The sequence below is a fragment of the Vombatus ursinus genome, unplaced genomic scaffold (assembly GCF_900497805.2).
Source record: "Vombatus ursinus unplaced genomic scaffold, bare-nosed wombat genome assembly UNPS02014926.1, whole genome shotgun sequence".
NCBI lineage: Eukaryota > Metazoa > Chordata > Mammalia > Diprotodontia > Vombatidae > Vombatus > Vombatus ursinus.
In genome coordinates, this window is record NW_020954704.1 from 2,428,303 (window position 1) to 2,447,203 (window position 18,901).

General features: G+C 35.0%; 1 protein-coding gene across 1 annotated transcript in view; it reads right to left on the reverse strand.

Annotated features, from left to right (window-relative positions):
- Nucleotides 1–18,901, reverse strand: part of MPP5 (membrane palmitoylated protein 5) — a 115,829-nt gene that overhangs the window by 2,238 nt on the left and 94,690 nt on the right. Inside the window, exons 10-13 of the mRNA XM_027843760.1 lie at nt 18,488–18,559; nt 17,134–17,301; nt 16,241–16,443; nt 12,186–12,296 (exon numbers count right to left, since the gene is read on the reverse strand). Of these exons, the coding sequence (XP_027699561.1) occupies nt 12,186–12,296; nt 16,241–16,443; nt 17,134–17,301; nt 18,488–18,559 (554 nt within the window). The remainder of the gene's footprint in view (nt 1–12,185; nt 12,297–16,240; nt 16,444–17,133; nt 17,302–18,487; nt 18,560–18,901) is intronic.

The window sequence follows — 18,901 nt, forward strand, 5'->3', positions numbered from 1 at the left end:
ACACACACACACACACACACACACACACACACACACACACACACACACACACACACACACACACACACACACACACACACACACACAGAGTTGGGTAAGAAGCAGTGACCTTTTACGCCATTAAGTTGTTTCTCTTTGCCTGATGTATAGAGATAGAGACTCTGTCCAGTCTTTTTAGGTGACCTTTTAGCTCTTATTTCTTTATCTTTTTTGGACACCATGAATTGTGGATATGGACACAAATATCAGATCTGAGATGTAGGAACTGCATTACTGTATCATTAGGACTAATTATTAGAATGTCTCTAAGTGTGGCTCAAACATAGTTAATCTGTTTAGCTCTCCACAAACAGAAACTTTTTTTAAAAATTTTTGGCTAGGCAATGAGGTTAAGTGACCTCCTCAGGGTCACACAGCCAGTAAGTGTCAAGTGTCTGAGGCTGGATTTGAACTCAGGTCCCTCTGACTCCAGGGCCGGTGCCCTATCCACTTCGTCACCTAGCTGCCCCCAGAAACATTTTTTTTTTAAGCTGAAAAATTTGCCCTAAACAGATCACATGGTTCATAGAATTTCCTACTTTCTTTTCTCCGTAGTTTGTGGAAATGTGTATAAACCTGGAAAGCCAGAAACTTTTATGAGAAGTATAGCAAACCACAGAAAAAACTGCAAATAGATTTAATCTAAAAATTTATTTTATCCAAGTAGGTTGCTAAGGACCAGGAAACTCTATTACAAGAATTCCACTTATGTAAGGTCTGTCCATAATACTTAAATTGCGAACATACATTGGAGAAAAGAATGCACATATTTGTCAATCAAGAAAACTCTTTATATTCCAAGTCAAAGTACTACACTGGAACTATAAACGTAACAATACTCAAAGCCAACTTAAATCAATAAGCATAATGCTATCAATTATCAAATTAAATTAAGGAAACACTTGAACTGAAAAACAGTATACACACATAATGAAGGATGGGATATACCAATACAAGAATTCTTGTCATGTGCTTTCTGCCTTGTTAAGCTTGGAAACAAAAAACCCCCACAAAACTGCAGTACTTTTGGTCTATTCCCTGGTAATTTATGCAGAGTTTCCTAATTTCCATTCTGGAATGTTATACATCTGGCCATGGAAGACACTAAACCTTTTGTTCAGTGGCAGGCCCTTGTGCACACTAATGTAAGTGAACACACTGTTATGACTTATAAATATTGATAGTTAGTAAAAGGGAAATGTTACTGAAATATTTTAGGATTCAACAGAGTAAAAATGCTTAAGATGATGACATCTTATGCACTTATGTCAGAATGTCTATGAATACATATGGCTTTTCTTTATCAAGTTTATGAGATCACTGAGTATTTTATACCCTCTTTTTTGAATTTCCCTCTATGTCTCAAACTACCCTTTCTTAGAAAGTCAAACCTTAGCTAAATATTTCTCATTAAAATAGCTTCTTTTTTATCCACATTGCCAGGATTGGTCACAAAGGCTGTGTTAATGGGCTCTGTGTCAAGCACACTACACTTGTAGTTTGGTTTCCTTTTTTTTTTTAAATCAGTTAACCAATGATTTATCTTTTTCTTCCCTTCATAAAACCACTCCTAGTTTTATTTATTAGTACAATGGATTTTTTTAACTTTCAATTTTATTAATTTCTTCTTTGATTTTCATTTTAGTATTTAATTGGGGATTTTTAATTTCTTCTTTTTTTAATTTTTTAAACAACGCCTGCTTTGTATGCCTGATTTATTGATCTACTCTTTCTTTTACTGATGTATACATTCAGAGACATAAATTTTCCCCTAAGTACTGCTTTGGCTGCATATAAATTTTGGAATGTTGGCTCATTGTTGTCATTCTCTTTAATGAAATTATTGGTTATTTCTATGACTTGTTCTTTGACCTGCTCATTCTTTAAGATTAGATTATTTTTAGCTTTCAATTAATTTTTAACCTATGTTTCCACAGCCCTTTTCTAAATGTAATTTTTATTGTATTATGGTCTGGAAAAAGAGCATTTAATATTTGTTTTTCTGCATTAGGCTGTGAAGTTTTTATGCCCTAATACATGATCAATTTTTGTGAAGGTGCCATATACAGCTAAGAAAACGGTATACTCCTTTCTATTTGCATTCAGTTTTCACCAGGTTTATCATATCTAACTTTTCTAAGAGTCTATTAATCTACTTAACTTCTTTATTATTTTATGATTATATTTATCTAGCTCTGAGAGAGGTAGGTTGCAGTCTGCCACTAGTATAGTTTTACTGTCTTATTTTCTTCTGTAATTCATTTAAATTTTAAGAATTTGGATGCTAAACCATTTGGTGCACATATGTTTAGTATTGCTATTACTTCATTGTCTATGGTACCTTTCAGCAAGATGCAATTTCCTTCCTTATTTCTTTTAATCAGATCTATTTTTGCCTTTGTTTTGTCTGAGATATGATTGCTACTCTTGCTTTTTTTTTTTTTTTTAACTTTTTACTTCAGCTGAAGCATAATAGATTCTCCTCCAGCCCCTTATCTTTACTCTGTGTGTCTCTCTTCTTCAAGTGTGCTTCTTATAAATAACATATTGTAGGATTCTGGTTTTTAATCTACTTTGCTATCCATTTCCATTTTAAGGGTGAATTCATCCCATTCACATTCACTGTTGTGATTACTGTATATTTCCCTCCAAACTATTTTTCCATTTTATCCTTCTTTTTATCTTGTCCTTCCACTAAAGTCTGTTTTGCTTCTCACCACTATCTTCTTTTATCCATTCTCCCTTTTAATCACACTCTTTCTTTTATCCGCTTCCCTTCCTACTTTCCACTTGGGTAAGATAGATGCCTATTACCAATTCAATGTGTGTGTGTGTGTGTGTGTGTGTGTGTGTGTGTGTGTGTGTGTGTGTATTCCCCTTTTGGATTCAGTCACAATTTAGATGTGACTGAAGTTCAAGTGTAGTGCCACCACCACCCCCCGTCACTACTCTGTAAAAGTTCTTCCTTGTATACCTCTTTTATATCAGATGATTCCCCCCATTTTTCTTCTCCCTTCCCTCTTCTTTCAGGGTATCCATTTTTCTCACCTATCCATTTTGTTTTTACATCATTCCAACATAAATCAACTCACTCCTGCACCCTCTTTCTATGTAGAATCCTTCTAATTTCCCTAATAATGATAAAAGTTCTCAGATGTTACATATATCATCCTTACTGAGTCGCTTATGATTTCTCTTTCAGGTTTACCTTTTTATGCTTCTCTTGGGTCCTGTATTTGAAAACCAAAATTTCTATTTGGCGCTTACCTTTTTATCAGGAATGATTTAAAGTCTTCTATTTCATTAAATGTCCATTTTTTTTCTCCTGAAGGATTATATTCCATTTTGCTGGGTAGGTGATTCTTGGTTGTAATCCCAATCTTTTGCGTTTTGGAAAATCATATTCCCAGCCCTTTTCTCCTTTAACATGGTAGGTGCTAAATCTTATGTGATCTTGACGGTGGCTCCATGATACCCGAATGGTTTCTGATTGCTTTTATACTTTCCCCTTGACCTGAGAGCTCTGGAATTTGGCTATGATATTCCTTGGAATTTCCATTTTGGGATCTCTTTCAGGAGGTGATCAGTGGATTCTTTCAATTTCTATTTTATCCTCAGATTCTAGGATATTGTAGCAGTTGGGGGGGGTAATTTCTTGAAATATGTCTAGGATTTTTGATTGTGACTTTCAATAACTCAGTAATTCTTAAATTATCTTTCCTTGATTTATTTTCTAAGTCAGTTTCCCCCCATTTTTCTTTTTATTCTTTTGGCTTTGCTTTATTGTTTTGCAAATTTTAAAGGAACGATTTTCTTCAGTGAATTTTTGTACCTCTTTTTCCTTTTGACTTATTCTGCTTTTTTAAGGTGTTATTTTTTTCTTCAATATTTTTTGTGCTTATTTTACCAAGCTTTTATAATTGTCTTTTCATATTTTCTTCCTTTGCTCTCATTTTGTTACTCAATTTTTCCTCTACCATTCTTATTTTATTTTGAAAATAAAATTTTAGGTCTTCGAGTAATTCTTGTTGGGTTTGCAACCAATTCACATTTTTCCTTGTGGCCTTGCTTGTAGCCATTTTGACTTTATTGTCTTCTGAGTTGGTACCTTGAGCTTCCCTGGTACCACAGGAGCTTTTTATGGTCAGGTTCTCTGTTGCTGTTCGCTCATTTTTCCATGCTATTTCTTGATTCTGAACTTTATCCTAAAGTTGGTCTTTGTTACCAGTGTGGGCAGGGGGAGACTGTTTCAAGCTTCAGGCTTTTTCACACGGTTGTTTTCAGAGCTAGATCTTGGGGTCTGAAAGTTCCTGGTGCTTCCAACGTGGTCACTGCTCTCCTGGTCTGCACTTTGTCCCTTCCTCAGAAGAGGCCCCTGATACCTTGGGACTATAGCTGATACTGCTCCTCAGGGCCCTTGTTCCCTTGGGCCTAGAAATGATACTGTTCCTCAGGGTCTCTGGTTCCTGATCCTTTGAGATAAAATGTGATACTGCCCCTCAAGGCCTCTTAAAGAGAAGTGCTCCTCTGTGCCTTTGAACCATGACACAGAAGTGAGTAATGGCAATGGATCTGACAACTAATGTTTGGCCCTCTGTCCAGTGCTAGCACAGGGGTCCCCTCGAATCTCTCTGACCAGTTATCATTTTCCCTTACCGTCTTTGCTTTGAAAGCTCCCAAAGCTGCTGTTTCTTCTGTTACCAACTAGTCTCATGACTAGTGTTTAATTCATGTGGGCTCAGAGCCAGCCTCCATCACAAAGAACTCTCTTTCCGACTTCCTTAGCTGTCTTGGGTTGAAAGAGTTTCTCAAACCTTTGTTGGCTCTGCCACTGCAGAATTTGATTTGAGGCATTCTTTTAAAGTTGTTTGGAGGGGAATGTTGGGAGAGGTCAGCCAAGTGCTTTCCCTACTTTACCATCTTGGCTCTGTCCCCAAAAGTTCTCAAATATGTTGTAAGTGACAAAGTGACAGAAGTTTTACAGTGTAAAATCCAATGAATAAGATCCTGGCACCCTTCTGGTTATCATATATCTTTTTAAGTTTAGCTTGATTCACTTAAAAAAAATTTCTTTTAAAGCTCTCCCTGGTCAAGATTATACGGTTATGAGAAATCAAGAATCTCTGCAATGCTGCTGCTCAGATGTACGAAGATGATCCTGGGGCCTATATGTGGGCTCCTCACTGCCTCGATGAGTTAAAGAAGTCCCACTGTCACAGTCTGCTAAAATGAATAGGAGGGGGCGGTTTGATTCTGCGAGATGCAGGGACAGAATCTCAGCTACAAGATCCCTGCCTTATACCCTTCCTCTATGTGTTCCAGTTCTTCGTTCTGAGCCTCATTCTAGGCCCCAAATTTTTACTTTACAAGTGTCCTCAGGTCCTTAAGCCTCTCCCTCGGATTGGATGGCACTGCTCAGAACATCCATTTAATGTGGGTGCCCAGGCCAGCCATGTTTCATTCCTTTAAAAGCTGTACTCCAGACTTTCTCTATCATACCTCTGTGAAGGATAATAAATGCTTACTGACTGCTGTTCTTGACTGAGCAAGGAGATGAATTATCCTATGAGGAGTGGAATCTTCTCTCTATTTTTTCCAAAACATGTCAAATGAATCCAGAGGTCTAACTGGAGGATCATTTCAAGTATTGAACAAAAAATAGGAGGTACTAAAAAAAAATAAATAACAGATGATATAAGAATATAGAGAAAACTGAGCCCAAGCTCAGAGAAAACTGCAATGGTATCTGCAAACTATTTCTGCTAGAAAGGTTGATTCCTAATGCTTCAATGCAAACTTTTCTATTTGAAAATTATAGGACATTACCACTATTATTTGGCTGAGGTTGCTGCTGGTGATGATAGGAAGTGAACAGTGGATCATTCACAACAAGCATATCAAGAAGCACCTGAAATCAGTAAAAAGGGGATGCAAAAAACACATCCTATAAAGACTGAGTCTAGCCCTGAGCTTCTATGTATTCCATGATCCAGAATTCTCTAGAAAAATTTTTCCCTTGCAAAGCAAAGATAACTTGAAATTGAGGCTATTAGGCACCTAAGGAAATGAAGCTGAAGCAGAAGGAGAGAAATAATTAGCAGGCCAATTAATTCCTTTGTCTGCATTATTCTAAAATATAAAGACTATTTGTAATCCATGCCCCACAAATAATTTTTGACATTTATGACAGGTTTATGTTACTTCAATCTGAATTTCAGTACTTCTCATATGGTTTTTAATGTTTAAGAGTAGGGGGCTAGAGATAGTAAATATAAGAAGTGAACTGTTTTAATGTAACATGACCAAAGTGGGGATATGAAAATTTTCTATGGAAGCACAGTAGTTTTGGTACACTTGTGATTACACAAGACCAATGTCAAAACAGTTTCCATGTCTAAGCAAAGAAAAATATCTACATATTGACTTCAGGGGAGTGTGGAGGAGGTAGAGGAGACAATTCTTTCCAGCTACAAATGTAGTTATTATAGGTACTTTGGGATTACCAGACTCATGCCTATGGTTAAAAACAGATGTCCTATAGTTATTATGTGTCACGCCATGTGTAACTGTAGAATACACAATTTCAGTGCATACATCTTTATGACTGTCCTTGCAAAGTGATCCTTAAGACAAACTTTTAACCCAGTTAAATTTACTCTGAAGGGCAGAAACTATGGGTTCCATTATAAAGTTACCTGCTGTTTTGCTTTCATTATTCTTACTACACAAATTTTATTTTTATTAAATGGTTTAGGTAAACTAACAACAAATATACAAGTAAAAATGGCATAAGAATGAATTGGTTTGGCCAAGATGACAAAACAAGAAAACGATAAATGTTGGAGAAGATGTGGGAAAATTGGAACACTAATGCATTGTTGGTGGAGTTGTGAAATGATCCAACCATTCTGAAGAGCAATTTGGAACTGTGCCCAAAGGGCTATAAAAATGTGCATACCCTTTGACCCAGCAATAGCACTTCTAGGGCTGTATTCCAAAGAGATCACAAAAATGGGGAAAAGGACCCACATCTACAAAAATATTTATAGCAGCTCTTTTTGTGGTGGCAAAGAATTGGAAATTGAGAGGATGCTCATCAATTGGGGAATGGCTGGACAAGTTGTGGTATATGAATGTAATGGAATACTATTTGTGCTACAAGAAATGATGAACAGGCTGACTTCAGAAAAACCTGGAAAGACTTGTATGGACTGATGCTGAGTGAAATGAGCAGAACCAAGAGAATGTTGTACACAATAACAGCCACGTTGTACGATGACTAATACTGATAAACTTAATCCTTCCCAGCAATACAAGGATCTAAGACATCTCCAAAGGTCTCATGATGGAAAATGTTATCCACATCCAAGGAAAGAACTATGGAATTTGAATGCAGATCAAAGCATACTATTTGCTACTTTTTTTCTTCTGTTTTGTTTCTTCTTTCTGGTGGCTCCTCCTATTGATTCTAATTCTTCCTTACAACATCACTAATATGAAAATATATTTAATAGGAATGTATATGTACAGCCTATATCAGATTGTGTGCCGTCTTGGGGAGGGTGGTGGGGAGGAAGGGGGAGAAAAATTTTAAACTCAAAAGCACATGGAAGTAATTGTTGATAAATCAAAATAAATTAATTTTAAAAAAAAGAAAATAGAAAAAAATGAATTGGTTGATATGCTTATCACTATACTAAATACAGCAGTAAAACAAAAAAAAAACCCCTCTTATATTTAAATTTTTAAAAATTTTATGCTTTTATGATTTTTTACTTGCCTGCTATAAAATAGTTAACAGAAAAATAATTTGGCTTATTTATTTAATGTTTTATGAAATTCTCACGAATAATTCAAGAATAACCGTTGAGAAAATGTATATTAATATTATGTAAGTAAAATAAAAGTTTTATGAATAGATCGCTATACCTTCCACCTGCAACCTCCCAAAAGACATCTTAAATAAAGAACTGAGTACATGATATATCATTTAATGCCCTGTGAATTTCAGAGTTCCTGCCCCTTTCAGCTAAGAACACTATGATCTATTTAATCTTTAATGAGACACATTATAAGATTTAAATTTTTAAAAAATCAACAAGCAATTATTAAGTGCTTAATATGTGGTAGGTGCTAGTGATTCAAAGGATATTGTATTTATTCTAAACACTGGTTAAAACTCAATAGGCCTAGTTGACACATGTGAAGACTACAAAGAAACCATATTGCACTGGAAAATAATGATTTTCATCTTCATTTTTTGAAAAATATTTTATATTTGTGCAAGAATATTAATGGTTGACAGTTTTTATAGAATCAAATGTTAACATGGTCCCATGGACACATCAATTTGCAAAAGAATATCTAATGCATCCCGACAGGAATATTTACATCTTTCCAAAGGAGGAACACGTTTTAAGTTATCCTTTTTATATGAAATTGATATTTTGTTTTTAAATGACTCATCATATTTATAGCCTTGGAAATGTTTTATTAATATAAATCTTCAAAGAATAACATGCTTATACACAGTAAATTGAATAATGAAGCAAATTGGCATGAACCAAGGCTTCTTTTTGCTACTACTGAAGTAGATGCTCAAATGTATTTAGATGGAAATCATAAAACTGGAGAATCCTGCTTTTGCTAATAATTTTTTTTTTATCAAAAACATATCAACAACAACGCTCAGGATCAACATTAGAACAAGTACTATGATCTGGATAGCAGCCACATTGTTAGACTATTAAAAAATCATCTTATCTCTCAATATTAGTGTCTGTAGTGTCAAGTTAATCATTATTATAAACTCAGACTCCTTATAGATCCAACTGGTAAGGCAGAATTTTTAAAAAATGTAATATGAAAGGGAAGTCAAAATGTGAAAAGACATCCAGAGAAAGAGCCATGGAGTCTGAATGCAGATTGAAGAATACTATTTTCACTTTCTTTGTTGTTTTTTGTTTTCTCTCCCTCAAGGTTTTTCCCTCTTATTCTGATTCTTCTTTCACAATATAACTAATGTGGAAATATGTTCAACATGACTGCACATGTATAACCTGTATCAGATTGCTTGATGTCTTAGGAAGGGTGGAAGGGAAAAAAATTTGGAACTCAAAATCTTACAAAAATGAATGATGAAAACTATCTTTACATGTAATTGGGAAAAAAAATACTATTAAGTTAAAAAAAAAAAGTATTGGTTAAAATTGTACCTTGGAGCAGCATCACAGCAACTGGATGAAAAACAAAAGTAGGGGCAGCTAAGTGGCGCAGTGGATACAGCACCGGCCCTGGAGTCAGGAGGACCTGGGTTCAAATTTGACCTCAGACAAAACACTTGACACTTACTACTACCTGTGTGACCCTGGGCAAGTCACTTATCCCCAACTGCCTAAATTTAAAAAAAAAAAAAAAAGATAAAAGGATCAAGGATTTTACTTTAATTCCTTCATAGTGGGAATTACATCTGTAATGTCTGTTTTTGCACCTACCACTCTCTTCTTAATCCCTTCCACGTGAGTACTTCAACAGTGGGATTAAAATTTAATAAAATATACACAAACAAGAATTCCAAGCAGTTTATTTGTAAAGCAACTTAAGTTTCCAAATGAGCCAAAATAAACAAGGAAAAAAAAAAAGGATTCTCTTGGGGCTCAAACAGTTTTAGACCAGAATCTTCCAGGACCTGAGCTATCTGAAGAAGCAGCTTAGAATAGTGAACAGTGCTGGTCATGTAGTCATAGAGGCCATCATTTACATCTAGTCTCTCAGCACTTACTAGATATGTGTATTTTGTATTATATTTAATATTTAACATAACATATAAAATATAATACAATATGTAACAAACACTATAATATAATTTAGTATAATTTTATTATATTTAATTGTATTTCATTTTCCATGCATGTATTGTTAAAATCTCCTATAAAATGTAACCTCTCTGAGGGCAGAAACTTTGTTCTTGTATCCCCACACATATGCCTTAATAATGAACTGAATTGTAAAACTGTTGAGGGCTGGCACCATGACCTTTTTCTTTTCACCCCATAGTGCCTGCCTTATTATTGCATATGTAAGATATGCTTAATAAATTGACTAATTACAAAAATATCTATTCAATAGTATATGTTTTAAGGTAGAGAAAATGAGAACTCAAAGTCAGAGCCCGTAACTTTATATGTAGAAAAAAAGAAGCAGACAGGTTAAATGATTTGTACAGACCCACAAAGTGACCAGGAAGTGGAAGGCGGGAGGATCTCAACCCAGGTCTTTTCTCAGTCTCCAAATCCTGTGGCCTCTCCCCTGTAATCACATTATCTCCTGTGCCTTAGAAACACAGGTATAACATGGTGCCTAATGTCTTGAGATGATTTAAAAATATTATTTCAACACACTATCAGAAAATTAAGTAGGGCAAGACTGCAGTAGGACACCTTTGAGAACAAAAACAGAGAAATGATACTGTCTTCTTTTGAGGTTTTTTCCTCTCCTGGTTTTCCTTTCTCTAACTGATTGCTCCTTCTCTGTGTCCTTTGCTGGATCCTCATCGAGATGATGGCCTCTCACTATAGATGTCCTTCAAGGTTCTTTCCTGGGCCCTTTTCTCTTCTTCAGCAATACTACTCATCTTGATCTTGTTAGCTCCCAGGGATTTAATTACCATCTTTAAGCTCATGACTTTCAAAATCTACCTATTTGCAAATTCTGCCCCAATCTCTTGTTGACCTCTAATCTACCTTCTCCAACTGCCTGTCAAACATCTCAAACTGCATGTCCAGTAGATATCTTAAACTCAATATGTCCAAAATGAAACTCATTATCTTTCCCCCAAAACTAAGCCCTGCTCCTACCATCTCTTATTTGTGAAGGGCAACACTATCCTCCCAGTCTCTTATGCTCACAAACTTAGGATTCATCTGGACTCCCACAGCCCTGCCCACAACAACCCAAAATCTTGCCAAGGCTGCCAATTTCACCTTCACAACATCTTTCAAATATGCCCCCTTCTCTCCTTTAACTCTGCCACTAGTGCAGGCCCTCATCAACTCATGCCTGGACTATTGCATAAACCTGCTGTTAGGGATGCCTGCCTCAAGTCTCTCCCCACTCCAATTCAGCTTCTAAATGATTTTTTAAAGTGCAGGTCCAACCATATCATACTCCTAACTCAATATATTTACTCCAGTTGTAACCTGAAGGATCAAATACAAAATGCTATTTGGCATTCAGAGCTCTTCATAACCTAGCCACCTCCTACCTTTCCACTCTTCTTACACAGCTCCATCAACAGTAGATGCTCATTTTCCCACAGCCTCTCCAACATTTGTCATTCTTTTTTGTCATTTTTGCCAATAAGGTAAGTATGAAGTAGAACCTCAGTTACTTAACTTTCCATTTCTCCCCTCCCAATTCTCCTGAGCTATGTCCCAAAGAGATCAAAAGAAAGAAGAAAATGAGGCAAATGTAAAAAAGATGTTTGCAGAAGCTCTTTGTGGCAAAAAGCCCGAAATTCAGGGTGTATCCATCAAATAAAAAATAGTTTTAAAAAATTATAGAAATGAACATAATTGAAAGGAATAATTATAAAGAAACCTACAAAGAAGTATGAACTGATACAGTGAAGTGTGTAGAAGCTACAGGGCAATTTATATAATAATACTATAAACAAAATTTACTTTGAATAACACTGATCAATACAATAACCAACCATGATTCCAAAAGGGAGATAATAAAGCCTAATGCAGAAAGAGAAGTGATAGAATCAAGACAAAGAATGAGACAGAAATTTTTACGTGACTAATGTGGAAATTTGTTCTGTTTAAATGTGAACTTAAGATTAAAACTTAGTTTTACATATGCAATTTTGTAACAGAGTTTGATTTATCTTTTTATTTTCCCAATGGGGGAAGAGACTACTAAAAAAGTAAGAGTTAAAAAACATAAATGCCTGTTAACTGAAGGTAAAAACGAAAATATAAGTTGCATTAAAAGAGAAAGTACTGAGTACACTACGGCCTTGCATCTGGAGTTATTACTATGGCAAAATGAATTGTCAGTTTTTTAGGTTGTGTAGATACAGATAGTTGGAAGTAACCCTATACTTGTTTCCTTCCTGGAATAGTTACATAATAACAACATACCTTTGGATTTTTGCCCTCTTTGGCCAATAAGGCACGAAGCCTTTCTTGTGAAGGTGGTGCAATGAAGATAATATATGGCTTCAAGTCTGAATTCCGAAGGCTCTTCAATGACTATAACAGGAAAAAATAAAGTGTGTATACAGATATACATACATTTATATATTTAAATATATACACAAGAAAACATTTTTTTAGCCATTCTTTACTCTTTTCCCAATTGTATCCTTCAAATACATTTCTCAAATAGATTTTTTTGTGAACAACTTTAAAGTGGAGGTTTTTTCATTGTACTAAAAATCTCTTAAGATCCAATGTTCGAAATGGGGGATGGGGGGAAGAGAGGGAAAGGATGAGTGGGAGGAAAATACCCGCTCATTAGATAAGGTACTATTCTATTGAAATATTGAAATGAAATCAATGATATCAGATAATGCCTGACAAAAATCTGGGCAAGATGCTAATATCTTTGTAATTACAAGATATACAATTTAACTAAACCATAATTAAAACCCATTTTTGCTAGATTCTGTACATAAAAATTGTTTTACTAGTCTTTATGTACTGGACATAGTGAAATACCTAAAAGAAAACTGAAAACTAAACACTAAAAAGAAGGCAGAGGAAACTCTAGAAAATCAACTCTGATAGAAAGCACAGTGTATTCTTAATTAAGAGATTTAGGTCTTAATTCTGGCTTTGTCACTAATTATGTAAAATTAAACTAAATGCATCAACTTTTTCACTATGTAAATGAGGACATTACATGGCCTTTTTTTACCTCAAAAGGTTATTATAAGAATAACTGAAACACAATGAGGCATTCTGAGTTCTTTCAAGGCTTCTGGGTCTAAGGCAAAATGTTTAAGCAGAGATACAAAATTTGAACACTTGCCTTTGATTCAATGAACATATACAGTCAGGAGGCCAAAGAAAGATCCCATAAATTTATACATGTATGTATGCATACATGGATACACAGACACATAAAGATATAAATATACATACGCATATACATGCATTCTTTTTATCAGCACTTCAGTGATAACAGAAAAAAATAAAGAAAAATGTGTATTCATAAACTAGAAAATATGTAAACAAAGTAGTATATGACTAGAATGGAACACCAGTGCATAATAAGAAATGAATTCAGATAAACATGGAAGACTTGCATAAATCAACAGAGTGAATTAAAAACAATAAATAAATTCAACTACAAAAATATAAATAAAAACAACACTGAAAACCAATCAAACTCAGGTTAACTGCAATGAATAATCTTGGGCACAGAAAATAAATGAAGCAGCATATTTCTACTCAAGTGGAAATGTTGCTGTCAGACATTGTTATGGAATGGGGAGGGGTACAAGTAAGAAGCTATTGGAAAACGATCCTTATTTTTAAAGGGGGGAATAAATGAAACTTTGAAAAGATTCCATCTTGAAAAGGGACACTTTTATTAGTATTAAGTGCATAATGGTTAAGAAGATACTAATATCTGAAAGTTTACTATTTTGGAATTAGCATCAGTAACACAGATGTAGGCATTAAGTCTTATCACACAAGCCAATGAGCAACTAATTGATTTACAAATAGCAATAAAGAAGGGGTTATATGAAAGAAAGCTAATAGGTCTATTTACCCAAGTCTCCCTCCCTTACAGGTATAAAACTAATAGGTTTATTTAGCCAAGTCTCCCTTATAGGTATGACACAGTGGCAAAAAATACTGAACTTGGAGTCAGGATAGATTTGGGTTGGAATCTCATTTTTGATGCTTACTTTCTGTGTGACCATGAGTTTCCTCATCTATAAAATGGGTATAATAAATGAATACCTATTTGATAGGTTTGCTGTATAGAACAAATGAGCTGATTTATGTTTTGTAAACCTCAAAATGTTACCTGATGTCAACTATTGTAATTTTTTTTTAAGGTCATCACCTGAAAAATGTCAAGCACAAAAAGATGATACAGCATGGTAGTAAAATGGAACATACCTGCTTTTCATGATGATATCAAGTTCACCAGTACATATACTTTTAACAGACACTAAAAATGGATAAGGTGGATCCAAAATTAACTAAGGAATGGGCTCAAATTATACTGCTTTGGAAACAAAGACCCATATATGGCTGTCAATTCTCGAACACTAAGGTCTTGGGGAAAAATAAATGTCACATAATGGCAATGGAGAGATGTATAGTGGTTATGAAAATCCTGTACTGTATCACAAGTAAGAAAATCAGAGGATGGAATTAAGAATATTATCAGAGAAATTTAAATCTAAAAAAGATGATGAGGCAGACACAGATATAGAGATTCTGAGCGCTCTAACTCTACCTTTGTGATCTTTAAAAAAAACTGAGGAAAAGCTCCACAATGATGATTGGCACCCCCACTCCCATCAAGTTATGGAAAAAGATGGACAAGAGTTGCATGGAATGGTGCTGGAATGCAACAAATGTAGAGAACATGAAAAGTGATGAGCTCACAGATTTTCTTTATTTGCAGCCAGATTTACAGGGTTTACTGGACTCACCATGACTTCTTAACCCAGGGATTAGGATACTTTTTTCTTCAGTATTTACTGAGGGAAACTGAATCACAGAACGCAAATCAACATTTCAAAACCATATATAGAGGGTGGAGAGGGAGAATAATGATAAGGGTGGGGAAGTGGGGGAAAGATAAACAATTATATATAAGTTGATAGTGTTCAATTAAACACATTTTTAAAGAAGATAAATTTTTGAAGATGTTTTCATTCCTGGCTTAACCTAGTCAATTATCAAAAAGGCCTCTGATTCAGTCATTATAGATCACCCCTCCACTAATGTGGATAGCAGTCTTTCCAGATCTCAACAGGATGGTCTTCATGTGGTACAGTGCTTCTACCCCAATCACCAGGTCACCAGTCTTTGATAAGCTTTTATGCATTTATCTCAGATGGTCCTCAGCAACAACCCATTGCTAGACCCATTTTATTTTTTCAGCTGAGAATGACCAGTTAGCCTTTGTGTTTCATGGGTATAAACTTTTGAGAATCCAGGCTCTCCTCCACACTGTTAAGAAATACCACAGGACCATAGAGCTTTGGACCTAGAAGAGACCTTCAAGGCTATCAATTCTAACCCCTTCATTTTCCAGATGAGGAGAATGAGGTACAGAAAGTTTAAATGACTTGCCAAAGGGTCACACATGTTAAGAGTTTGACGTGAGATTTGAGCCTAGGTCTTTCTGGCTCCAAGTTCAGCCCTTCTCCCCAGTACAAAGCTGCCTGGCAGCAAGACTTTCCTGGGAGATTTGTGAAGAATTTTAAGGAGGTAGTATGATATAATGGACTGGGCTCCTATTTCATAGCAATTATTGACATGCCACTTAATTGCTCTGAATCTCACTTTTCTGATCTACAAAAAAGATAATGATAGCTATCATACTTACCTAAAGGTTGGTTGTAAAGGCTTAAGGACCATGTAGAGAGTTTTGCAAACATTAAAACTTGACATAACTATAATTTGTTAATACCTATAAACTTATACTTGTGATTTGGTTGGAGTTTTAAGGACAACCAGCTACAATTTTGTAGGAATTCTGATGATGAGAAGGGCAGGGCAATGAGAGCATCTCTAAACACAACGCAAAGTCTTATTTTATTTATTATAAATTTTGGCAGGGGATGTGAATTGGGAAACACTATGGAGACCATGGCCATTCATTTGAGTTTCTGTCACCTTGTTACCCTTTTATGATTAATCAACAAGCATTTATTAAAAGACTGCTATATACCAAGCACTGTGACAGGCACTGAGGAGGATACAAATACCCCCCCCCCACACACACACAGTAAAAACAAATAAATGTAGGTAGTTAGGGAGGGAAAGCACTAGCAGTTGCAGGAGGGTGTGTCAGAAAAGGCTTCAAGTACAAGGTGATGACTATTTGGGTTCCTAACCAGATGCTTTTTTCCTAGTAGACAATACTTCATGAACTTGAAGGAGAAAAAAATTAACATGTCAGCACATCTGGATAACTGAAAGGTTAAAAATTCTAATTTTACCTGTGTATGAAGATTTAAAAGGCATATCTTGCCTGAGTTGATTACTTGTCTCACAGAATCTATGCTGGTACCATACAAATTTTTCTCAAATTCACCATGTTCGATAAACTTTCCAGTAGCTACATCTGCCTCAAAAGCTTGTCGTGAAATGAAGTGGTAATCTCTGCCAGCTACTTCATTGTCTCGTCTACTCCGAGTTGTATCTATGTAATAAAATCGATATCACTAATATTAAAATTTTTTAAAACACAGATAGAAGTAAAAAAAAAATCAATTTGTAAATTCAAGTCTTACCATATAAATTTTTAATACTTTTAGACTAATGAATAAGGCTAAATAGGTAATATAATTCTTATTTTCATTCTCTTAATATAAAATTCATTTTATACATAAAACTGAGTCACTTTATACTTTTGCAATAATATCTCCCTCCAAAATAGTCATTTTCCTTCTCTAAGGTCCACTTCCCTGAGTTTATCTACTGTATAATTTGCCCTGGATGCTTATATGGTCAGAAATATTGTAACCTATGCTTTTAACAGTACCTACTGACCCAATCTTAAGGACAAAAAAGCAGCTTTTTGACATGGAACATAACAGTTATCAACACTTTTTTAAGACTTAAAATGGGAAATGCAGCTTATACATTAAGGAAAAAATTTAAGGATACAGAAAATGGAAATTCATTTACTAGAATACAAGTAGCACTGTGTTTAGGAAAAAGCACATTCCATTCACTCTTGGAGCAACATTTTCCAAGTAACTTGGTTATAGTTAAGGCTACCCCTGAAACAACTTTAAAAAGAGATTAAGTGTAAGTATTTCCACTCTTGGTGAAAGCACTAAAGAGATCATGGGGCACAATTACAAAACAAGGAAAATGTGAAACTTACGGGGAACTGCAGCTGCAAACCTATCTGCTTCATTATTCATAAGCCTCTGACGAAGTTCATTCTGGCCACAGTTCTGTGGGCCAATTAAGATGATAGGTCTTTTCCTATTTGCTGGCTGGTGATAGAGTGACATTTCCTCATAAGTTAGTATCTCCTCATTGTCATAATCTTTGGAAAGATAAAGATAATACACATCACATATGTAAATATGCAAGAACTCAAAAAAAAGCACTTTCTTATTATCTTATTACTGTCAATAAATTGTGTGTGTGTGTGTGTGTGTGTATGTATAAACCTTATATTTATATGGCTTATTTTCCAGAAGTTCAAAGGATTTAGAACTGAGAGGAACTTTTAAGATCATCTATTACAACCCCTTCACATTTTAAAGAGGCAGAAACTGAGGCCCGATAGTCTACATTGGTGATGTCAAACAAACACAAATGGATCCCACATACTGACTCAGAAAACCACAAATTAACATTGTTAAGCACCCCTGATGTAAATGATCATTAAGGTTCCTTCCAGCTCTTAGCTTCTAAGAATCTACTATGACTAATCAAAGAGTATAACTGCTGACAACAACATAGGGAGACAAAAGAGTAGATGGGTAAAATTCCAAAGACTACGGCAAAGACTATATTCCAAAATATAGGCCCAAGCCCTCAGGAGACAGCAGCAAAGGCAGAGCTAATGAGTAGCTTACTGTTACTGTTGTTCAATCTATCAACAAAAACTCAAAAACAATCAAAAAACACTTTCTTAAAGAAACAGCAAAAGTGGTCTGCCCACATTTCCCATCTACAAAATAGTAAGCCTAACAATGCCTTCCCTTCTAAGGAAAGTGTCTTAGCCACAGTCTGTCAATTATCGTTGGATTTTTAAGATTTATGAAGAGATCTTCATCTATGCTACTATAAGATAATCAAATCTCATCAGATTCAATTTTGCATACCAACTATCTATACTGTTGTCCTCCAAACTTATCAGATATTTCTAATAAAATGTTTCAGTTTCTTATAAGAAGAGAACATGCCATTACTGTTGTTACTGTTATTAAAGCCATAGATTGCTTTGTTTCTGCAATTAAGTCTGGACCTGTGACTTAATCAGTGTAAAGGGCACCCATAGAGAAAACTTCTAGTAATGTAAATTAGCAACTGTTCTACAAATTTAGAATCTTAGTTGTCTGAGGCACCAATATATATGTGACTTAAATGAAGGAATGTGTAGCTCACAGGCTAGCTCTCTACTACGTTGCACTATCCTATTATTTTAACATTCATTGTTGGAAAAATCCCAGGCCCCTTTCAGACAAGAAAGCTCAAGCTACAGTATAGGGTAAAAGACTTACCATCATTTTTATTAGCATTATACAAAACCTTTTTTCTTTTCTTCTTGTTCTTCTTAGCACACCACAATTTTCCTATTAGAGAACAAAGAATATCATAAACAGTAAAAGACTATTGATTCCAACTAAAAAGTTCAACTGAGATGATTTTAATTTCAAGTTTTCATATTTATTGCATTGTTTTACTCTACAGAAAAATAATTTCCAGAAATTTTAAGTCTTCTGTCATACTTGACTTTACCCATCCCAACGATCGATAATTTAATATTCAAATACGGTGAGAATGAATTATCTTTTCTAATGAGGGTTTTAACAGTATCCTGCAGCTTCCAAAAAGACAACTCAGAGCTTTATCTCCTATATTTTTGTTCTTATGTTGATAACACACTGCTAATCCTTTTCTTTTTATGAGATAAC